Source organism: Aspergillus steynii, assembly GCF_002849105.1.
Source record: "Aspergillus steynii IBT 23096 chromosome Unknown P170scaffold_7, whole genome shotgun sequence".
NCBI classification, from domain to species: domain Eukaryota; kingdom Fungi; phylum Ascomycota; class Eurotiomycetes; order Eurotiales; family Aspergillaceae; genus Aspergillus; species Aspergillus steynii.
The window spans coordinates 847,515-870,443 of NW_020194404.1; the positions used below are offsets into that span (position 1 = coordinate 847,515).

Here is a 22,929-nt window from a genome sequence, read left to right on the forward strand (position 1 = left end):
CGGTGACATCAAGTCAATTCCACAAAAAGCATCTGCTGAGAAATAGTTCAAATCTTATGGCCCCTCCGAGTCGCCTTGCGCCACCGTAAAACATCTCGTCCCCCTTGCATGTGCGGCGATGCTTCGTCGCAGGTAAGGGTCAGCAGTCTGTCGCCGCCCATGGTCTCGAGTCCCACGAATCGCCGTATAGCCTGCCCTCGGTATGTTGGAAAGTTGCAGCATTGCGGTCGATGAACCACCGCTGGCGCAGAGGGGTTTTCCTCCGTGGAGAAAGTCCCCGTATAGCTGAGGAACCGTCTTGACGCTTCTGCTAGCTCGCGGTCTGTTCCGGTGCGCGGGTCCTGTCCTCCAAAGGGTTCCTGCCCGGGCAATTGCAGAGTTGCGGAGACGTAGCCATCAGGGGAGTACAGGAGTCTGCCTTGGGCGCTTCTTCCATTTGGGTGATGTTTGTGTCCGTCGGGGCCCACTGTGGCCCATTCTATCAGCTCCCAACTCCCGAGCAATTGGTCGCGAATGGAGGCGGGTTGGGACTTTAGAGGATACTCCCTTAACCCTCGCCCGGTACTCTGGCCTAGGTGCCCTCTTGCCACGTAGTTCTGGCGGATAAAGTCGACGCCGGAGGTGGGCATGTTGCGCTCTTTAATGTAGACGTCTTCGATATCGCACACTGTCTGCAGACCGACCTGATCCATGAGCTCGCAAGGCCCCCACTCAGTGTGCAGGTTGTCCTTGAACACGCGATCAATGTCTTCTGCGCTGCTCACCCTCTCGGCCAGCATGGACATGACCTCGCGCTTAATCGCTGCCCAGATCCGGTTTCCCACAAAGCCTGTCGATTCCCGTCCGACGATCATGGGCTCTAGTCCGATAGACTCCATCCGGGAAGCCGTCTCGTTAATGACTGCTGCTTTCGTCCGGCCGCATGTCATGAGCTCCACAATTCGCTGCTCAGGTGGACGGTAGTAATGAGTGTTGAGAAACCGGCCTTGCCTTTCGTCACTCAGTTTGGAGACCAGCTTGCTGCTTCGGATCGACGAGGAATTCGTAGCTATGGTTGTCATCGGATGCGCGAGCTTGTCAATCTCGCCCAAGACATGCGTCTTCAGGGAGATCTGTTCGGGGACCGACTCGATCACCATCCACGCCCCTAGCACCGCGTCGGACAGTTTGGATGCAATCTCCACATGTCCAGCGTTCTCTTTGGATTTGGATGTGGAGTCTTCCAAAGCCACTTGCACCCAGTGCAAAGCTTCGACAGCGTTTTCCGGTTGAGAGTCAAATATCCGGACAGTGAATCCACCACTGGACCAGGCCAGAGCAATTCGACGGCCGAGGTTTCCACAACCAATGATGGCCACTCTTTTGGAGCTGAAGTTTTGCGAGGACTCGTCACCTGTCATGTTGGCTCTCGTAAGTTCAAGCATAGGCGGCTTGACGTTGATCTTCTCGATGATCCGGCCGACTTGCATTGGGGATCCCCCATAGTTATACTTATTGCAACTGGGCCAGCGGCGTCAGCTGAAGATGATATCATATCAGAATATATGATTCCCTCGATCGGCAACAGTCTATATAAGGAAACGTGCGCAATTTCGCATACCGGTTGGCCTTTCACAATTGCGTCTGTTTAACGCATTTGATGATTGTTGCATAAAACCATCATCGGTCTTATCTTTCCGTCTACCTGCATACATCCGCCGCGCGTTTCCTGTCCTAACCATGACTGGAGTACTTTTGCACCGCCTGATTTCGAACAAAGGATGTCGGGCTTCTTTGAGCGACACAAGCAAGATTCCAAGGGCCGGGTGCGTCGCCCATATCTCCCGTATGCCATTCAGTCATGACTAATGGATCATTCAACTCAGGGTTGGGACTTCAATCCAGAGAATTACAACGCGCGAATCGAATCAGTCTCCACGGGAGCTGGATCTCCCCCCTCAGTCACCTTTCGCTTCACCGTGACGGAGGATATGTGCAACTATACCCGTCACCTTCATGGCGGATGCGTGTCCACGGTTATCGATACGCTCAGCACCCTTTTTGTGGCTGCACTATCCAAGCCAGGACTTTATTCGCTGGGAGGTGTCAGCCGCCACCTGCACACCACTTACTTGCGGCCTGTCCCGGTGGGTAGCGAGGTGCGGCTCGTGTGCAGCCTGAAGCATGCGGGTAAGAAACTTGTTTTGTTGAAGGCGAATCTACACAGGGTGGATGACGGAGGACTCTGTGTGATTGGTGTCAATGAAAAGGCAAACACGGATCCTCCGAGGGGCGCTAGAATGTAAGGGGCTTCGAGAACATGTCATGTAAACCCTATATGGATAAGGATTTGCAAGCTTCAAAGCCCCGTTTTCCTGTAATTGTCATGATGTCAGTTCAATCTGCAAATCAGCATTTTGGGTAACAAAAAGTGGTCTTTGAGTTTGTAAGCCGACTTCGCAAACTGGCAGCTGCATGTGTTGCTTTGAGCCACCAACCTTGTCCCAGCATGATTCCAAATAATCTTCCGTGCAGATGATTCTAAGGATGCTGAGGTCCAATGTGTCACGCATCGCACACAAGGTTCTGATTATTCTGCCACATATCCCGACAACATACTTCGCATCCACAGCGCATAGTGGCGATGGGCGTGGGGCTCTGTGCTAGCAGCAGTGTGGAATCTGTTAGGCCTCAAAATTTGATCGTCATCAAATATACCCTCTGTGCTCATTAAGTTCACTACCTGAGTCACTAGAAGCCTTTTAAACGTATGCCTCGAATTTCTTTGCAGCATCAAGCACAGTCCGATCAAACGGGATCCATGTCTCGCCCGTCGCCTCGACTGCTTTGGAGGGATCAAATGCCGCAGTGCGTTCTAAAACTGGTTTCTCCGGCGAAAGATTCGCCCCGGACCACGGGCCTAGGATAATATGTTGTCGGCCTGGATAGCCTCGGAGTAAGGTATTTGCGATATTCAAGAGACTAGCCTCGGTGGAAACCGCCAGGTATCGCCCCTTGTCCGACTGGGCTGGGTGATTAACAGCCCAGACAACCAGGCGAGCAACATCCCGTACACCGACATATGGCCAAATACCCTCAAAGACAGGGTTCACTTTCTGGCCACGGAAAACATCTCAGACTATTTTTAGCTGTCTCCGATAGCTGACTAGGGTCGTCAGGGAGCAATATTGGCGGGCCACACACAAAACTGGCGAGCACATGAGGAAGTTTCATATACAAAGTACGGCCTTCTGAACTCACCCCGGGTTTATAGATGTCACGGAAAAACGTGGCCGGTGTTCATTCTGATATGTCCACATGGATCTTTCGGAAGCAGTTTTGCTCGCAACATAGATCGACGATGCGGATGCTCGTGGTCCCAAGGCGGCAATCTCCTCTTCGGCCCAGTCTTCCCAAACCGACTCGGTGATTGGGTGTGACTGGGGCTGTTTCGGAATCATCGTAGCAGCCGAAGACATCAAGATGAAAGATCTGAATTGGGGTCCTGCAGCATTCATGCAAGAATCTAAGAGGCATGTCGTACTCCGAACCGCCGTGGCGAGAACTGGGTCAGGATTCTCGAAGGCCGAAGATATTGGGGCCGCGATGTGGGCGACAGCTGTCGCTCCTTGATGCTCGGATAGTCAACTTTTTTGTGTCTGTCATTTCTTGGCTATAAGGTAGCAACTCGCCTACCTTGGACCGCATCATCAAAAGCCCCTGGGATACTAATATCAGGGACATGTACAATCTCCAACAGGCCATCGTCACACCATGTTTGTAGTTTCTTCTTCAGTCTGTCGGCCAAATGTGGTGAGCGTACTGTTCCGCGGACCGCGTAACCGGCCTGCAGGAGGCCATGTATTGTACAGGAGGCGATGTAGCCATTGGCGCCAGTAACAAGGACAATTTTGCTTTCCCCACTCATGTGGTATCCCGACGGCGAATAGTAGAATTGACCAGGCCCACGAAGGACGATGGTAGAGCACAAACAAGGAGAGATCAGTACGGCAAATGTTCAAATAGTGATTTGGTCCCGGCGCTACATTTATAGTTGGCCTGTCCCACATGTTGTGCTAGGTGATGATGTCAAGGGAAAAACAGGGCTCGTACAAGCTACCCATCCTTACATTTTTGGCAAGGGGAGCCGATTTACGTCGCCCAGGATAAAAGGGTGCCCCAGTTGTATGCAGGTGCTCCTTCAAGGTCTCGGCAAGGAATGCATTGGTCTGGTCCAACACTATCAGCGAATCAAAACAACGCATTCGTTGAGAGTAGCCATCGCACATCTAGGATAATATTTCCGGGTATTGTCGTCTGGGGTGAGACAGAAGCTTATGTAGTCTCTGAAACACTGCGAAGTCTTTGTCAGGGGCTGTCTAACCGACAGCCCTATGGCTGATTGAGCGGACATCTGGACAATTCTGCGTGGATTCAATTCAGAAAGAGTCAATTGCTGCATATATGAGGAAATCTAGATACGATTCTCGACATCGCTCGTCAACCGAGCCAGCGATGATGCCGCACTCCGGAGTAGAATGAAAGCAGCGAAAGACAAGGATGTGGAATGTGGGGGAAACCCGGATTACGTCAGCCGCTGCCCCTCTGCCCCTCGCATTTACCGCCTGAGGCCGGTTTCGTTTAGTGGCCAATGAGCGCCGACACCGCACAGCTCAACCTGGCGCCTAACCAAGTCCGGCCTAGACGCTGCAAAAATCGTTAGCGCGTGCGTCGCAAGACTCAAAAGCCAATTTTTTTCTCCTCCGATTTTTCTTCTTTTTCTTTCTTTCCTTTCTTTGGGAAAGGAAGACTTTCTCCATCAACAGAACGTTTCTATCGTCGATCTGTTGATTACTTCTTATCTCTTTGACCTTTGATCTCTACGAGTTACGATAGAAAACTCTAGAATCTCTTATTCTTCCACAATGCCTATCTCCAACGGCGACGCTCTTGGCAGGGCCATGAAGGCCGAGATCCAGGATCACACCAAGGCCCTGGAAGTCCTGGAGAAGGAATACCCCTCCAGAGACGGCCTTGACGTTGATACTCTGCTCGATTCGGACAAGCACGGAGCATTGACCTACAATGACTTCCTCATCTTGCCCGGTTATATCGGTAAGACGACGATGAAATTTTTTCTCCAGTCGTTTGATGCCTAGTTATTCATACCTTAATGGCAGGCTTCCCCGCTTCCGATGTCAGCCTGGATACTCCTGTCACGAAGCGCATCGGCTTGAAGGCTCCTCTTCTGTCCTCTCCCATGGACACTGTCACCGAACACAACATGGCCATCCACATGGCTTTGCTCGGTGGTCTGGGTGTCATTCACCACAACTGCTCCGCCGAGGATCAGGCCGAGATGGTCCGCAAGGTGAAGAGATACGAGAACGGCTTCATCTTGGACCCCGTTGTGCTCTCTCCCAGTGCTACTGTCGGAGAGGCCAAGGACCTGAAGACCAAGTGGGGATTCGGTGGTTTCCCCGTGACTGGTAAGTTATCATTTTCTTCCAATATACTTTTCCCTGCCCCTTTGCCCAGTCCCAAGAGACTTCTGTGATGATTTCCATCTTTCTTCATATAACTTTCGTTCCACTGGAGCAGCGAGAGTTGCACTGTAGAGAAACAGATTATATCTGATCCATGTATCCTGCATTATGATATTTTTCATTCCACACTTGGACTCCAAGAATCTATGACTAATCTTGTTATCTTGGACAGAGAACGGCACCCTCCGCTCTAAGCTCGTCGGAATGGTCACCAGCCGGGACATTCAGTTCCACCACAAACTTGACGACCCCGTCACCGCCATCATGGCCACCGACCTTGTCACGGCCCCTGCTGGCACCACTTTGGCCGAGGCCAACGAGGTTCTCCGTAGCTCCAAGAAGGGCAAGCTCCCCATCGTTGATGAGAGCGGAAACCTTGTCTCTCTGCTCTCGCGCAGTGACTTGATGAAGAACCTTCACTACCCCCTGGCCTCCAAGCTTCCCGAGTCGAAGCAGCTGATCTGTGCCGCTACCATCGGTACCCGTGACGCCGACAAGGAGCGCCTCGCGCAGCTCGTTGAGGCCGGCCTCGACATTGTTATCCTGGACAGCAGCCAGGGTAACAGCTTGTACCAGATTGAAATGATCAAATGGGTCAAGAAGACCTTCCCCGAAATTGATGTCATTGGCGGAAACGTCGTGACTCGGGAGCAAGCCGCGGCTTTGATTGCCGCCGGTGTCGATGGCCTGAGAATTGGCATGGGCAGCGGTAGTGCTTGTATTACCCAGGAGGTCATGGCTGTCGGCCGTCCTCAGGCCGCCTCCGTGCGCAGCGTCTCTTCTTTCGCTGCTCGCTTCGGTGTTCCTTGCATTGCCGACGGTGGTGTCCAGAACGTTGGTCACATCGTCAAGGGTCTTGCCATGGGTGCCTCCACCGTCATGATGGGTGGTCTTCTCGCCGGTACCACCGAGTCTCCCGGTGAGTACTTCGTCAGCAACGAAGGCCAGCTCGTCAAGGCCTACCGTGGCATGGGCAGTATCGCCGTCATGGAGGACAAGAAGACCGGCAAGGCTGGCAAGGCTGGCAACGCCGGTACCGCCCGCTACTTCTCGGAGAAGGACAACGTTCTGGTCGCTCAGGGTGTTGCCGGCTCCGTTCTGGACCGTGGTTCCGTCACCAAGTTCATCCCTTACCTCGTTGCGGGTGTTCAGCACTCTCTTCAGGACATCGGTGTGCCCAGCCTCGAGGCTCTGCACGACGGTGTTAACAAGGGTCTTGTCCGCTTTGAAATGAGAAGCGCTAGCGCCCAGACCGAGGGTAACGTCCACGGTCTGCACAGCTACGACAAGAAGCTCTACTCTTAAATGATCTAGACAATGTGCTTGGGCTGTTTTCTTTTTTTTTTTTTTTTACTCGGAACTTTGCTTTCAAAGATCGATTTACACGATGATACGTGGTGATACGAAAATTAAAAAAGTTCACTGGCATGATGGTTAGGAGTTCAGATCTGTGGATATGTGCGGGCATTTGTTTTCTTTCTTGGTTGCTACAGCATTTCATGCTTATCATGATTATGCCAATTGAAATTTCGAACTGAAATTAGACCTATACCTTTTTTCTCAATCTCTTTGACCTTGTCCGTAAACGTGCGTAAATCACCGTAGCTCAGGCGGTCTAAACCGAGCCGACGTTACCCGCGGGGGAACAGTCAGCCTGTCTTCTCCCAGCCATTGCCAACGTTACCTTCTCCGAAGTACCTAGGTTTCTAGCATGCCTTCTTTCCCCGTCCATTAATTCTCCTTGCCCTTTCCTTATCGGTTTTAGAAAGGAGAATTCGCGCCTCGGTTGCTCTTCATAGAAGGACATGATCACCCCCGCACATGTGCCTCGAAGCACATCTATAATCTCCAGGTCGCTATACATCAGCCGGCAAGGACTTACCCGACGCTCCGTCGCGGCAGGTTCTTCGACTTCACCTTCACGACCTACTACAAGGTGCTTCCATCTAGGTCAATCTATTGTCAGAAAGACCTCACCTATCGCTCATACCAAGGGGGTCTTTTCATCGCGCAGTATGTCATCGCAGAGCGGCAATCAAAAGCCGAAACCGAAGCCATCGGCGCCTAGGCCGAGTTCAAGGTTAGCCGAGCTTACTTTCAACCCAGTCTAGATAATATGAAGAAAGGAGGGAACTAGCAAAATGAATGGGAGATGATTCGTCTTAGTTCTGATAGCTAACAATTGCTAGTGTCATTCTGGTCTCTCCAAAGAATGAGATTCTCCTGCTTCATCGCGTCAAGACATCCACGTCATTTGCCTCGGCTCACGTCTTCCCCGGCGGAAACCTGTCGGTTCAGGATGGACCATGTCCGCCCGTCGAGGACCTGAAAAGGCACGACGATGGTCCCTGGTACCGGCAGGCCGCACTCAGGGAGCTGTTCGAAGAAAGTGGAATCCTCTTGGCTAAGAACCAGACCTCCGGCGACATGCTGACTGTCCCGGAGGAGACACGAGAAAAGGGCAGACGGTCTATTCATCAGCAAGAGGTCACTTTCTCGGACTGGCTGAAGGGGTTAGATCCTGCAGCTGTCCCCGATACAGGTTCGATATTCCTCTCTCCTGCACATGCCAAAAGCACCGGTCTGTCCGTTTGACTGATTGGATATATGAAGAGCGGCTGATCCCGTTCACGCGATGGATCACCCCGACGAATGTGCCCAGGCGATACTCCACGCAGATGTACCTTTATTTCTTACCTCTGCCTCTCGAATCCGACAAATCACTCTTGAATGAGATTCCTGCGGAAGGAGAGCGAGAGGAAATCCAAGTGCCTACGAGCGATGGCGGCATTGAAGTCACCGAGGCCAGATTCTTGCCGGCTTCGGAATGGCTTAGCATGGCTAAGCAGGGCGAGATCATGCTTTTCCCGCCCCAGTTTCTCCTTTTGCATCTGGTGTCGCAATTCCTAGACAAAGAGCCTCGTACAGGAACCTCCATAGACGATTTGAAGCAGCGACGGACTCAACTGGTCGAGTTCGCACATTCGGGTACTCCCCCATGGACCGAAAAGTGCATATCTCCTAAAATGCTCAAAATGACATCCGACAACCGCACAGTCCTGGCCCTGGATCATCCTGGACCGGAATTGAAAGACAGCGATAGACGAGGCGAGTCCGACCGAGTTGTGTTGGTACGGTTCTCGAAAGGAACCGCTCGTCAGCTGGAAGTGCGGTTGAAGAGGGAGGTGCTCTCGGGCGAGGGGGGAGATAAATCACATCTCTAAGACATCCAGACGTTACACCAGTCATGTATATACCCTAGACACCGAAGAAGTCACCCAAATCACGACCGGGTCCCATAGATGTAGATCCCGCCGGGTAGGCGTACAGCCACGGGAGGCCGACTAGGGCACTGCTTACCGCCACGGCCGCTCCCCCAATGGGAGCACGACCGTAACCCTCGACAAAAGATCACATGACCCACACAACCGTCGACCGGAATCGCCCCAAAAGAGTCGCGGATTTTCACGACCGTCCGCCAGTTTAACCCGCCAGCGCACCCTCCGAATTCTCACCGTCGTCAACCTCACACACCAACCGCCAAAATGGAGAACGAAAAGGGAGAGATTGTCGATCTGTATGTTGTCACCTTTATTTTTTTAAAAAAAAATTCCATGTTCCCCTCCTGGCCAGAGAGGGGGGAATTGGTCCGATCGAATTTCCGGCGACTAGGGAATGAAAATGTCATCGTGTCTCCTCACTCGTCTTGGTTTGCCTTGCGACTTGGCTCTGTGATTGCGAAGGAATGGAGGAAGAAAGTTCAGGAACAGCCATGTCGTCGTCCAAATTCATTTTGTATGGTTGATTCGCAAAGACCAGGCGGGGGCGAGGCAAGATCGAGACATATTCAAACCCGTCGCAGCCAGCGAGGGGTTCCCAATTCCCAATCCGCATGCTATGATTCCATGAACAGAAAGACCAGACAAGGAAGGGCGAAAGGGAACCCCAGCTTCGGAATCAATGCGATCTGGACCAAGAAAAAAAAAAGGCAACTCAACACAACAAGACCAAACGCTAACATCCATTCCTCAACAGCTACGTCCCCCGCAAGTGCAGCGCCACCAACCGCATCATCAAGGCCAACGACCACGCCTCCGTCCAGCTCTCCGTTGGCAAGGTTGACGAGAACGGCCGCTACACCGGCGAGAACAACACCTACGCCCTCTGCGGTTTCATCCGTGCTCGCGGTGAGAGCGATGACTCCTTCAACCGCCTGACCCAGCGTGACGGTTACCTCAAGAACGTCTGGTCCGCCAACCGCCAGCGGTAAATCATGATGAATTTACGGGTGTGAGAATTTCTGGGGCGGATTTTGATGGTGGGGGTTAACCACGATGGTAAGCCATTCTTCTCCTGGGGTATTCTGCTCTGGAGCAGATGTCCGACATGTGTACTTGGTCGCAACAAGAGAAGGCTAACGGATTGATGTCTACAGGATCAATGATGTTTTTATACCGTGTTTGTGGGGTTAATAACATCGGCCGATATGATTAAGAATTTCCTTAAAAAAAAAGCCCATGAATGAAAAGAATTTCATACAGTCAATTAATCAAATCCATCTTGGTTTTCCTTTCGTCGTCAATTTTTTCCTCCATGTCCCCGTGCCCATGCCCAAAATCTATTGTAATCCCCCCTGTACATCCCCTCATTGTCTTTCCTTTCCTCTCTTTTCCTCTTTTTTCCTCCCCAAATCGGCCCATCAAACCCGCCTCACCCGACGCCCTCCTCGGATTGAACTTCTTCATGATATTCATCCGAGGTGTCCGCGTCCCCAATGAGCGAGGTGGTAGATAAAAGTAAGACAAAGTAAAGCATTACTTGCCCTTACCCATACGCCGAAGATTGATTCTTGATCCGCCTACTGAAGAGCCACTTCTGCAGAGTTGTGCGCTGGGGCACAGATACGGGCGGGACATTCTCTTCATTCTTTTATTTTCTTTTTCTTTTGTGGGTTGTGGCTTTGGGTTTGTTTTCTGATGGGCCTTTTTTTTTAAAGGCTCTGGTCTTTGGTGGGTAAGTAGGTGTGTGGGTGGGTGGGTGAAAAGAGAGGGGTTCACTTTCTGGCATTGGAAGATAGATGGATATTGTATGGATCTCGTAGTCTTCGTAAGGTGGTAATCCATTGCAATATAATAGCACCGGTTTTCTTTTCGAATAACATCTATCGCATTCCGATTGACTTCATAGATCATGTATAACGATGAAAAGATTGCAAAAAAGTTTTATTTTTGTCTCTCCCGATTCATTCATCCCATCCGTGTCTCCATATCAACGTCACATCAACATCTTCTCTACTCTAGTCTAGTCCTTCTCCAGTCTAACGGCCGGGTTGCTCTCGATGAAGTTGAGGTCGACCTTGTGGCCGAGAAGTTCTCGGATGTTGCTCACGGCGTATCTAAAGATGATGGGTTAGTATTTGGTACGGCCCTTGGGGGAAGGATATGCAACTTACTTGATCATGGTCGGTCTCTCCAGACTCAGACCGAATCCGTACACTTGCATGTTCTTGGGAAGACCCATGGGCTCCAGCATCTCCGGTCGGAACATGCCGCTGTTTCCGATCTCTACCCACTTGCCCAGACCCTCGTGGTAGCCGAAGATCTCCATACTAGGCTCAGTGTAGGGGTTGTAGGCGGGCTTGAAGCGCAGCTGGTGGATGCCCATCTTGGCGAAGAAGACCTCCATGAAGCCGATCAGGCCACCCAGGGTGAGTCCGAAGTCGGCAATGACACCCTCGATTTGGTGGAACTCGGCCAAGTGAGTGGCATCGACCGCTTCGTTACGGAACACTCGGTCGATACTGAAGTACCGCGCGGGGCGCGGGTTGGCCGCGAGCTTGTGCAGGACGTATGTCGATACCGACGTCGTGTGTGTGCGGAGAACCAGCCGTAACGATTCGTCGGCGTTCCAGGGGTAGCGGTACCCGACCGATCCGTACTTGCCGTTCTCGTGGACCTCACGCACGTCCTCCCAGTACTGCTTGTAGTCGAGGGGCTTCTGCTCGGCGGAGGAAGAGGCGGGCTGGACGTATTTCGGACGGTGGGGGTCGTTCTCGGGGTCCTCGCGGGGAGGGTCGGCCTTCGCAGGGTCGGAGATGTAGAAAGTATCTTGGAGGTCACGGGCGGGGTGTTGCTGGGGCACGAAGAGGGCGTCGAAGTTCCAGAAGCCGGTCTCCACGAAGCGGTTGGTGGGCATCTCCTCGAATCCCATCTCGAAGAATATACTGCGGAACTCCTGTCGCACCTTGTTCAGAGGGTGGAAGGCACCGGCCGGGGTGGGAGCACCCTTGGCCTTGAAGTTGTAGGGCTTTAGCTTGGCCGTCTTCCACGAGCCATTCGTGAGCATCTCGGCCGTGAGGTCGGTCTCCTCCTTGACGAATTCCGTGGCATATTTGGGACCCTTGGAGACCTTGAAGGTGATCACCTTCTGGAAGGAGACCAATTTCCGTCGCTTCAGGTCCGACAGCGCCTTCTGGTCCGCCAGGGTCTGAGTGCGCTGAACGGTCAGCAGTTGCTCGCGGGTCTCGTCGACAATGGTTTCGGTGTTTGCCCGCAGCAGGACGCCGTCCTTCTTGATCCAGCCTCGCTTGAAGGCATTGCCCTGGCCGACCTTGGCGTTGTCCTTGCCAACAATCCCGGGCAGGTCGCCGATCTTCAGGCCGTCCAGAGCAGCCACAACCGCCTCGAAGACCTTGGCCTCGTGACTGCCATTGTTGGCGATCTCCTCACCCTCCTTCGTCAGGGCAGCGATTTCTCGTTCCACGGTGTCATATTCGACCATCTGGCGGGAGGCAAGGCGGTCAAGCGCACTTTTGATAGTCACGGAGGGGGTGGAGGGGAAGGCTTCGTTGGAGAGAATGGGCGCATCGGACGCGGACAGGGCGCCCAACACGGGATTCGTCATATCGGTCGCCATGGCTGCAGTCGAAAGGCCACAGAGAATCGACGGCAGGAACGAGAAGTAGACGTGCAGGGGAGACGGAGGGGGGTTGGGGCGTTGATTATCGAACAGATACTGCCCACTTTCCGAATTGTGACTCTTTCGATGCTAAATTACGGCGGGCGGCAGGGACCAGAACCGCCATCCCGTGACTTGGCGGTTGCTACCCCGCCATCCCGGTCTGATATACCTTCTCGTTGCTTCAATTTTCCTGCTTTGCCCTCTCCTCCATCTCTTATGTCATACCTCTCTCATCTGCAGTCGGAGGTACATCTTGTGGTAGCATAATATTCTAACCTCTTTAGGGTTCTCACTCAATACCGCCTCCCACTCGTATTATCTAATGCACTCGCTATCTTCATATGCATGATCTATACTGCCCCTCTCAGCTGATTGGACATCGCCGTTCCTCCATTCCCATGATTTCCGGATGATCAAGAGACCATTTCAATCTCACTCGCTTGAGTCGTCATGCCTGCGCGATGACAAGTTTCGCCATCGTAGTAGCAAACGGCATCACGGACGCTGTGTAGGTATATATCTCTCACCACCAGGATAGGCATAGATATCCCGCGGCAAACAGGGACGCGTACGCTACATGGGAGACAGACGGCTCAGATGCAGACAGGTCAAGCATAACTAGTCCTGAATGAAATAGAACCCGGTCTGTAACCTAATCCTGGCCAGCACCGCAACCTCCGGCTCGAATCAGGGCATCCCCGGCCCCGGGCCCGATGTCAAACGCATCGGTGAAGCAACCCAGGTCATCAGGTAGGTGCTAGCCTGCAGATGGCGGCGATGAAGAAATTCCAGCCAGTCGTATACGGGCGTCGTCTGCAACAATCTATCCGCCAAGCATGAAGGTGGACAGGCAGGACCTGGGGTTTATGCGGCTTACCAACATGAGCCGTATCTCATCGGGGTTGGACTTGAGAGAACAATGAACATACACCGGGCGTTAGTCATCCGGCTATGCAATGGATTTATGCAAGCAGTCGGAATGACAGAGTCAGGACTAGAGATCCGGCGCCTCCACGCCAAGGAAATGGCATCTTCTGATACCTCGTCGAGGATACCAGGAACTGAAGCGACGGTTCTGATTTCTCATCCGCGACCCCGTACAATCTCGTGGACATTATAAGTCCCGATACGTTAGTGCCCGTCTACCTTAGTCTCGTCAGGCTAGCTCCCTTACACAACGGACCAAGTTAGGGATAGATCAATGTTACTACGGGCAGGGCGAATCAGCGGAGCGAGAGGCGCACTTCCCGATGTACCAGAATCAAGAAACGCGACCTGCAAAGTTGCACGCTGGAGGCCAACTAACCGGAGCAGCTCCCAAATCCCGCCAACGCTTTCCATGCGCCTCAACCGCCTTTTAAACCTCGATGGAGGTTGTGCCACCAAAGAGGAATGGCTGGGCGGGGCCTGCCCTGAAACGCCGGGTCTCATTGGATGGCGGAGGATCCTCTCGACACCGCACGCGACCGTTAGGCCTGGACTAAACAGTCTAAACTGGAAGAAGGGAAGCTGTAAACCGCTGGTACCGTGCGCGTAACTCGTATCGAGTCGCCGTACTCCGTACAGCCTCCGTACACCTTCCCGACGGAGCTGATTCTCTGCAATCCCTTATCCCCACCGGTGATGTTCATCGATGGAGCCACAGTCCTACCAGAAACGGCGGGTGGAATACGTTCGAAGAACCTGTTGTTTGGGACATCTCCATCGCTAGCTGGGAAGGGAACCCGTGAGATCAGCCACGCGGACGGGAAGTACGGAGTAAAAGGAGTTCGTTCAACGCTTACTTTAGTGAACCATGAAGAAATACAACGTCCATACACACGGGGTATCTCAAATACCTCGGCCGGCAGGATGTACGGGCATGTAACCCTGTCTCGTGTGTCCCATGTATCAGAGCTTCGAAGGCTTACAGTTGATCAGCCTCCTAACCGCCCATCTTACCCTACCTATCTACCGGGTCACACCTAAAGTTGAGCACGCTGCATGTAGGGTTGATCTTTGTCGAAGCTCTCCTGGCCGTCCAAGCCCTGTCTCCTGATTGTGATGGTATTGTGGTTTCTTTCATTTTATTTTGCCTTTGGCCTGTGATCATGGCTCTTTGTCTCTCCCGTCTCTTTTCCATTTTCTCATCCCACTGCCTGCGCTCGCCATTTATTTCCTGGGTTCTTCCCACCCGCTCACTGTCCCCCCCTTTCTTGAACCAGCTACGACGTAGATGGTCTAGCGCCGTAAGTGTGATAGGTAATGACCGGGGCCAACTCTACCAGCTGGAGCCACGGACATAATAAGATCGCCACTAGTATTGGAGGAGATCACCGCTGTCCCAATCATCATAGGATGTGTATGAAACATGGGATCAACACACGACCCGCTCACGCACAAACAGCTGGGAATGTCATTATGTCAGTGAAGAGTTTGACGACTTGCAGGGAAGGAAAAAGGAGCAATATTGGATAAATTCCCCTTAATCCATTTGCTTCGATACCTTTTTTAATTCCAAGGTCACCCACGAGAGCCCCTTAAATACCTGCCATGTCAGTCGATCTAGGTCTAGTACTAGTCACTTTCCCCGTACAGCCAAGAGGATCTTGAACTTACTTTAGGTGTAAGGTGTAAAAAATCCTTCCGCGACCACGGATTGGGACTTGCGAGATAACGGGGAGAATACCAGATTACAGGGGTGCCCCGTGCACTCGGAGAGAGAAGTTTATACTCCCCCGTGGCTATAAGTCGGCAGGCATGGGCGGTTTCTTAGAGGGTGGTTTACCCCGACGCACGAGAGGTTGTTCGGCCCACGCACACCACAACCAAGGTTGAGCGAAGGGCTGGGCTGAGACACGCACTGGACTATTCCAGACGGATTCCTCCACTTGATGCTATTATTATTCCCCGTGACGGGCTTTGATTGCCTGTCTCTTTCGTCGACCTTGGCCTTAGGACGTGATGGATGGGGCTCTCCGGGCGTGTCTATACTTCTTCCGTACGCAGGGCCTGAGGGCCATCCCCACCGCGATATAAAAAAGTGACCACTAGAGAGGAGGAGAAAGGAAAGAAAGGGTTCCCTCCGACAGTGTGACTCCGGCAGGAGGGGCGGTACCCGTTGCCTGGTTCTGTCGTTCGCTCACCGTCAGAATGGGAGGAATTGGCGGGCGTAAAAAAATAAAATAATAATAATAATAAAAACAATAATAAAAAATAAGAAATTGGCTCAGAACCCGGACAGGAAGCAGGGATTGCAATGCACAGGATGCTGCACCGGAATTATGATTTTGATTGGGATCTCGCTAGAATGGCAGAAGGAATATTCTCTGGGCCAGGGTAGTTCTGCGTAGAATGCGATACATCGACCGTAGACATCATCGTACCACGTATATATATATTTTTTACATCATGATCATCCCTTTCTTTTTTTCGATGACATCTAAGATATCTGCTAAGTGTGTACGGACTACGGAGGACAAGTCCCTGGAAGTACCCCAGTAGTGTTCGGTAATAAGACTGGCGAATATAGCCCGGTCTCCAGGTAAAGTATCCAATGCCCTGCGGGAACTGATGTAGACAGGCTGGGGGAGGAATTCAATTTGCTGGACTTCACGGACCGGCTGCCTGAACCATTTATTTTATATTATTATTATTGTTATTATTATTTTTTTTTTGTACAGAGGATGATAATGTTCACCGATAGAGACCATTCGCGTAGATTTAGTGTTGGGTTGGTTCGATTCTTTTCGAGTCTGAACGAGTCAAATAGAAAAGAAAAAAAAAAAAAAAAAAAAAAAAAAAAAAAAAAAAAAAAAAGCGCCAGCAGACAGACCGAGACCAGACCGACCCAAGGCAACCTGCTCAACTCACTCCCCCCTCCCATAATAATCAAATTAAAAATAAAATAAAATAAAATAAAATGAATTTTATTTTACTGATTTATTCTCTGCGATGGAATTATTTCCTTACTGCTAGTATTCCGTATTATTATTATTATTCGTTTTCTTCCATTTACCATTGACTCTTCCCTCAACTTCCCACCCATTTCGATCCCTTCTCGTCCCATCCCAGTCTCTTTCCATCTTTCTCATTCTCACGAACAACGAACCAGCGCTGACTGATCGAGGTTCGCCTCTCCACCGACTTAAACCCGATCAATCGACGGCCGGCCAATCCGAGGCCTGCGCTGCCCCTTTCAGTATTTTCATCCACCCTCCCAGCGTTCCCTTTCCTTCACGTCCTTAACGAACCTCGCTTTTTCCCTCCCCGCCCGAACTCTCGCTTTCCCCTTCTTTTCGCCCGTCTTTGTTGTCTCGTCCCTATCTTGTGTTCCCGGGTCCCGGTCCTGGTCTCGTCCCTAATCTACCGCCATCTCTGATCCTCTATTCTCCTCTATCTGTCGTCCCGACATCAACCTCCCTGCCCACAAATCCACCGGAATCCTGGCCCTCGCCGACCTTTCTGGCTCTCCACAAGACAACCCCCCCCCCCCCCCCCCCCATGTCGTCCTAGCAGACTCGTCCGATCATTCAGCACGGCTTCCTGTTAGTTAGGTAGGTGCATCCATCGTCAACCACCCTCTCGCCGCCGTCGTTTAATTTTCATCGCCCTGCTTCCTGCTCCCCTTGACGCCTTTTGCTTTTTCTTATTTTTTTTTATTTGTCTCCCCTTGGAAATTCTGTTGTTCCTCCTCCCCCCCCATTTTCTCCCCGTCCCTCCAGTCATCTGACTCCCGCCTTTAATTCTCTTTTCCCTTCCCCCCATCTGTTCTGGATTCCATTTTGATTTTGATTTTGTATGGTGTATTTTTGATTTTCGATTCCATACACTTCTTGCCTTTCCCGTTTGGTCTCCCCTCCTTCGTCCACCTGTTCCCCTTCTTTCCATCTTCGTTTCCCACCCCTTTGTTGCTTAGACATTTTGAGTTTGGTCGCACCTCGATAGACGGTCTTCGGGTCAAAATCCGTCTTCACTCACCTTCTGATTTGATCATCTCTTGTTTCTTTTGCTTAATTTTTTTTCCCCTTCTGAAATCTGCTTTTTTCCCTCTTTAACCCGCCCTCTGTTTTTGATCGCCCGTCAAATCGTTCAAAATTTTTATTTCCTTTCATTTCTCGGATACATTTCTCATTTTCGTGATCTTCTAGACGAAACTTTAGACGAGAGGAGGACCGACCCCGAATCAAGAAAAGATACTCCTAAAAAAAAAAGAGAAAAGAACCCAAAAAAACAAAGCAAACCGCACGACAAACCACAACCTTCTCGACATCCATACTTATGTCCGTTTTTGATTGAGTCGTCCTAGGGCACAATGGCTGGCGCGGACGAAACGCTCGCGGCCGCTGCTGCCATCCTTCAAGGTCTTGCCAGAGATACCCCTCGCTCCGGTTCCTCTCCTCCCTTCGACTTCCAGTTCTCCCAACCTGCTGCAAATGGCTACGACACGAAACCATCCAAACTACCAGGAGACCCTAGTCCAGCCAAGGCCGCCTTCGAGAATGAGTTGGAGGCGTTAATCCGTCGTGTTCATCATCTGGAATTCCAATCTGTCAGTCACCAGACACCCCCTGGAGTTTTTCCTGAAATCTCTGTGTCTTCCCTCGACCAAAATGGGAAGGAGCCTGATTTCCTGTGGTCGTTTGGTCTTTCTCGCTCGTCGTCCCGGAAAGGTTCTAACTCTTGCATCTTACAGCAGCAAAATTCTCATCAGCAACAACCACCACTACTACCACCCCAACCAACAAGGCGACCCGCCCCCGGAACCCGAGACCGCGATGTGGAGATTGATGATGAGGATACCGATGACGAGGAAGACTCCGAGTCGAGGACCCGCCTGGTGCGTGAAGAGGATATCAGCTACCTACGGAACCATGTCCAGAAGCAGGCGGAGGAAATCAGTTTCCAGAAGGATATCATCGCCCAAGTCCGTGATGAGCTGCAGCAACAGGAGGAGCAGACGCGGCGGGCTCTGACCAAGGTCGAGAACGAGGACGTCGTTCTGCTGGAGCGAGAGCTGCGCAAACACCAGCAAGCCAACGAGGCTTTCCAGAAGGCCTTACGGGAAATCGGCGGCATCATCACGCAAGTAGCCAACGGTGACTTGTCGATGAAGGTGCAGATCCACCCCCTGGAGATGGACCCGGAGATCGCCACCTTCAAACGGACAATCAATACCATGATGGACCAGCTGCAAGTTTTCGGTAGCGAGGTGTCTCGAGTAGCGCGAGAAGTCGGTACGGAGGGTATCCTTGGCGGCCAGGCTCAGATCACCGGTGTTCATGGTATATGGAAGGAACTTACGGAAAACGTCAACATCATGGCCAAGAATCTCACGGATCAAGTGCGTGAGATTGCTGCCGTCACTACCGCTGTCGCCCACGGAGACCTGAGTCAGAAGATCGAAAGTCGCGCTCAGGGTGAAATCTTGGAACTCCAGCAGACCATTAATACCATGGTGGATCAACTTCGGACATTTGCGACGGAGGTCACTCGTGTGGCCCGTGATGTCGGTACGGAAGGTGTTTTGGGTGGACAGGCCCAGATCGAGGGTGTTCAAGGAATGTGGAACGAACTCACAGTCAATGTCAACGCCATGGCGAATAATTTAACAACACAAGTGCGAGATATCGCCACGGTCACCAAGGCTGTGGCCAAGGGTGACCTTACCCAGAAGGTCCAGGCCAACTGCAAGGGAGAAATCGCGGAGCTGAAGAACATCATCAATTCCATGGTGGACCAACTGCGGCAGTTCGCTCAAGAAGTAACCAAGATTGCCAAGGAGGTCGGCACGGATGGTGTTCTCGGTGGCCAAGCGACGGTGAACGACGTGGAAGGTACTTGGAAGGACTTGACCGAGAATGTCAACCGGATGGCCAACAATCTCACCACCCAGGTCAGAGAAATTGCCGACGTCACCACCGCGGTCGCGAAGGGTGATCTGACCAAGAAGGTCACCGCCAACGTCCAAGGTGAAATACTGGATCTGAAGAGTACGATCAACGGCATGGTGGACCGACTGAATACATTTGCCTTCGAAGTCAGCAAGGTCGCTCGAGAGGTCGGCACGGACGGTACGTTGGGTGGTCAGGCCAAGGTAGACAATGTGGAGGGCAAGTGGAAGGACCTGACCGACAACGTCAACACCATGGCGCAGAATTTGACCTCTCAGGTCCGAAGTATCTCGGATGTCACGCAAGCCATCGCCAAGGGTGACCTGAGCAAGAAGATTGAAGTCCACGCCCAGGGAGAAATCTTGACCCTCAAGGTCACTATCAATCACATGGTGGACCGATTGGCGAAATTTGCCACCGAGCTCAAGAAGGTCGCCCGTGATGTCGGCGTTGACGGGAAGATGGGTGGTCAAGCCAACGTCGAAGGTATCGCCGGAACGTGGAAGGAAATTACGGAGGACGTCAACACGATGGCCGAGAACTTGACGTCTCAGGTGCGAGCGTTTGGTGAAATCACGGACGCAGCAACCGACGGCGATTTCACGAAACTGATCACCGTCAACGCATCCGGAGAGATGGACGAGTTGAAACGGAAGATCAATAAAATGGTGTCGAACCTTCGTGATAGTATCCAACGAAACACCGCTGCCAGGGAGGCCGCCGAGTTGGCGAACCGCACCAAATCCGAATTTTTGGCCAATATGAGTCACGAAATCCGGACGCCTATGAACGGTATCATCGGCATGACGCAGTTGACATTGGACACGGACGACCTGAAGCCCTATACTCGGGAGATGTTGAACGTGGTGCATAACCTTGCGAACAGTCTGTTGACCATCATCGATGATATTCTCGACATTTCGAAGATCGAAGCCAACCGAATGGTTATCGAAAGCATCCCGTTCACAGTCCGGGGCACTGTCTTCAACGCGCTGAAGACCTTGGCGGTGAAAGCAAACGAAAAGTTCCTCAGCCTGACCTACCAGGTCGACAACACCGTACCGGACTATGTCATCGGTGATCCTTTCCGTCTTCGCCAGATCATCCTCAACCTGGTCGGCAACGCCATCAAGTTTACCGAACACGGAGAAGTCAAGCTCACGATCTGCAAGTCAGACCGGGAGCAGTGCGCCGCGAATGAGTATGCGTTTGAATTCTCTGTCTCGGATACAGGTATCGGTATCGAGGAGGATAAACTTGATCTCATCTTCGACACCTTCCAACAAGCCGATGGCTCGACCACGCGGCGGTTCGGTGGAACCGGTCTGGGTCTGTCCATCTCTAAACGCCTGGTGAACTTGATGGGTGGTGATGTCTGGGTGACTTCCGAGTACGGTCATGGCAGTACCTTCCACTTCACTTGTGTGGTAAAACTTGCCGACCAGTCGTTGAGTGTCATTGCATCCCAACTGTTGCCGTACAAGAATCACCGGGTCCTCTTCATCGACAAGGGAGAGAACGGTGGTCAGGCAGAGAATGTCATGAAAATGCTCAAGCAGATTGATCTGGAGCCGTTGGTCGTACGGAACGAGGACCATGTTCCTCCGCCCGAGATTCAAGATCCTTCGGGCAAGGAATCAGGCCACGCATACGATGTGATCATCGTGGACTCCGTTGGCACGGCACGGCTGCTTCGGACGTTCGATGATTTCAAATACGTTCCCATCGTCCTGGTCTGCCCGTTGGTCTGCGTGAGCCTGAAATCTGCTCTGGACCTAGGAATCAGTTCCTACATGACCACACCGTGCCAGCCCATCGACCTCGGCAACGGCATGCTCCCTGCTCTCGAAGGACGCTCCACGCCAATCACCACCGACCACTCTCGATCATTTGACATCTTGCTTGCAGAGGATAACGATGTCAACCAAAAGCTGGCGGTGAAGATCCTGGAGAAACACAACCACAATGTATCGGTCGTCAGTAACGGCCTGGAGGCCGTCGAAGCCGTCAAGCAACGCCGGTATGATGTGATCTTGATGGACGTCCAGATGCCCGTCATGGGTGGTTTCGAAGCCACCGGCAAGATTCGAGAGTACGAGAGGGAGTCCGGTTTGAGCCGAACGCCCATCATCGCCCTCACGGCACATGCCATGTTAGGTGATCGAGAGAAGTGCATACAGGCCCAGATGGACGAATATCTATCGAAACCACTGAAGCAGAACCAAATGATGCAGACCATCCTCAAGTGCGCTACGCTGGGTGGGTCATTATTAGAGAAGAGCAAGGAGTCGCGAATCTCGAGTAGCGGCGAAATGCATCCGGTTCATCACACGAGCTCCGACAGCAGCAAAAGCCCGCGCCCTACCGTCGAACCTAGGTCAATGACTGCAACCAGCGCCGTCAACCGGACCAGTCTTGCGAGTCCCAGTACCGAGAAAGCCGACGAACTTTCCGTGGAAAGGGTAAATTCCGCATGGTGCTCGAAAACTTCATAAGAACCATTCTAACCCGGTATATAGGCATTGTTGCGATCCAACAGCTCGTGAGACGTTTTCAGAAGACATGCGTTCGCTTTTTTCTTTTCAAGTTTTCGAGTGACTTCGATGCAAACTTTATACCCTTTTTTCATTTCCATTTGCGCGCCTTGTAAGAACTGTTCTTTCGCATGGCGACCTCCTGACGGTGCCTTTGATCATTTACCTGTTTGGATTTTCTTCGATTCACGTGGCTACCTTTTCCTTTCTCTTCTTTCGGGGAAACACTTCTTCTCTTGATTCTTGATTCCTCCAAAAACCTCCTTTGACCTCTGCCTCTCGCTATCTCTTCTTTGTTCTCTGCTTTTCCCTCTCTACCTCATCCCTCCCCCTGATGTCTTTGGTCAAAATCACGCATGTCTTTGTCGCTGGTATCATGTCGACAGTTCAAACGATGGCCTCGGTTTTATCTTTCTCGTCTGATCGTATTATATTGTCATTGTTGATTTTCGGATGTTATTTGATACGCCAGCTGTTTTCTGGTGTAAGGTGTTTGGCGCATGGAAACCACTGGGGTTCCAAATAAACCTGCGGTATGGGATGGAAACAAATATGGGCGAATTAAGTCAATCTGCGGAGGAGCCAGCATCCCCCTGATTGACGGAAGATTACTCTTCTTGCATCTGTTGCAATGTTGTTTTTCTTTATTTTTTGCCCGGATCTCATTCTTGTTTTCTACTTTCCTCATCTAACTCAACCTTTTTTTCTCTCCCCTGCTAAGCACTCAGGTCCTGCGCCGGGGAATTCCCATTTGTATTGTATTTAATCTTCCATATTCCTCTTTACCATCTTTTTTCTATTTTCCTTTTCTTTATTTTTATACTAGCACATGCAATTTTTGGCCTGGGAGTCTGGACGCTCCCTCTTAGCCAGTGACTTTTTATTTCTTGCCTTGTCTTTATCCCGTCCACGTTTATTTTCCTTGCCATGTACGGGTCGATTTTCCCCATTGGCAAATGAGATACATTGATCACCGCTGCTTGAGTGCAAGTGCAGACGACGATCAACTTCCGACTTTGAAATAAATTAGAAGTAACA

At 51.7% G+C, this 22,929-nt stretch overlaps 9 protein-coding genes across 9 annotated transcripts; 6 read left to right on the forward strand and 3 right to left on the reverse strand.

Moving 5' to 3' along the window:
- Positions 1-548: 548 nt before the first annotated feature.
- On the reverse strand, positions 549-1,370 carry P170DRAFT_318592 (3-hydroxyacyl-CoA dehydrogenase family protein; the record flags this gene model as incomplete). The annotated part of the gene is made up of 1 exon (XM_024843296.1): positions 549-1,370. A coding segment is annotated over one exon (822 nt), but the record flags the coding sequence as incomplete, so codon positions are not given.
- Positions 1,371-1,784: 414 nt separating this feature from the next.
- On the forward strand, positions 1,785-2,285 carry P170DRAFT_413933 (PaaI family thioesterase; the record flags this gene model as incomplete). The annotated part of the gene is made up of 1 exon (XM_024846998.1): positions 1,785-2,285. Exon 1 carries the CDS (start codon positions 1,848-1,850, stop codon positions 2,283-2,285), a length of 438 nt encoding a protein of 145 aa, XP_024700896.1. The 5' UTR covers positions 1,785-1,847.
- A 456-nt stretch (positions 2,286-2,741) lies between these two features.
- On the reverse strand, positions 2,742-3,943 carry P170DRAFT_512256 (NAD(P)-binding protein; the record flags this gene model as incomplete). The annotated part of the gene is made up of 4 exons (XM_024854971.1): positions 3,676-3,943; positions 3,241-3,607; positions 3,147-3,187; positions 2,742-3,091 (listed from the first exon to the last, which is right to left on the reverse strand). The coding sequence occupies exons 1-4, from the start codon at positions 3,905-3,907 to the stop codon at positions 2,742-2,744; spliced, it is 990 nt and encodes a 329-aa protein (XP_024700897.1). The 5' UTR covers positions 3,908-3,943.
- A 961-nt stretch (positions 3,944-4,904) lies between these two features.
- On the forward strand, positions 4,905-6,907 carry P170DRAFT_512257 (putative IMP dehydrogenase; the record flags this gene model as incomplete). Its single annotated transcript, XM_024854972.1, has 3 exons — positions 4,905-5,094; positions 5,160-5,468; positions 5,698-6,907. The coding sequence occupies 3 exons, from the start codon at positions 4,905-4,907 to the stop codon at positions 6,828-6,830; spliced, it is 1,632 nt and encodes a 543-aa protein (XP_024700898.1). The 3' UTR covers positions 6,831-6,907.
- Positions 6,908-7,187: 280 nt separating this feature from the next.
- Positions 7,188-8,803, forward strand: P170DRAFT_439337 (NUDIX hydrolase). The gene is made up of 3 exons (XM_024849816.1): positions 7,188-7,605; positions 7,715-8,067; positions 8,139-8,803. The coding sequence occupies exons 1-3, from the start codon at positions 7,541-7,543 to the stop codon at positions 8,747-8,749; spliced, it is 1,029 nt and encodes a 342-aa protein (XP_024700899.1). The 5' UTR covers positions 7,188-7,540; the 3' UTR covers positions 8,750-8,803.
- A 248-nt stretch (positions 8,804-9,051) lies between these two features.
- Positions 9,052-10,254, forward strand: rps21 (40S ribosomal protein eS21). Its single transcript, XM_024849817.1, has 3 exons — positions 9,052-9,102; positions 9,561-9,862; positions 9,961-10,254. Exons 1-2 carry the CDS (start codon positions 9,071-9,073, stop codon positions 9,793-9,795), a joined length of 267 nt encoding a protein of 88 aa, XP_024700900.1. The 5' UTR covers positions 9,052-9,070; the 3' UTR covers positions 9,796-9,862; positions 9,961-10,254.
- Positions 9,846-10,387, forward strand: P170DRAFT_247104 (uncharacterized protein). Its single transcript, XM_024842998.1, has 2 exons — positions 9,846-9,862; positions 9,961-10,387. Exon 2 carries the CDS (start codon positions 10,047-10,049, stop codon positions 10,317-10,319), a length of 273 nt encoding a protein of 90 aa, XP_024700901.1. The 5' UTR covers positions 9,846-9,862; positions 9,961-10,046; the 3' UTR covers positions 10,320-10,387.
- Positions 10,388-10,636: 249 nt separating this feature from the next.
- P170DRAFT_389571 (phenylalanine--tRNA ligase subunit alpha) lies at positions 10,637-12,527 on the reverse strand. Its single transcript, XM_024845869.1, has 2 exons — positions 10,978-12,527; positions 10,637-10,920 (listed from the first exon to the last, which is right to left on the reverse strand). Exons 1-2 carry the CDS (start codon positions 12,438-12,440, stop codon positions 10,827-10,829), a joined length of 1,557 nt encoding a protein of 518 aa, XP_024700902.1. The 5' UTR covers positions 12,441-12,527; the 3' UTR covers positions 10,637-10,826.
- A 5,251-nt stretch (positions 12,528-17,778) lies between these two features.
- On the forward strand, positions 17,779-21,903 carry tcsC (putative two-component osmosensing histidine kinase (Bos1); the record flags this gene model as incomplete). Its single annotated transcript, XM_024853571.1, has 2 exons — positions 17,779-21,819; positions 21,877-21,903. The coding sequence occupies 2 exons, from the start codon at positions 17,779-17,781 to the stop codon at positions 21,901-21,903; spliced, it is 4,068 nt and encodes a 1,355-aa protein (XP_024700903.1).
- Between the last annotated feature and the right edge of the window lie 1,026 nt (positions 21,904-22,929).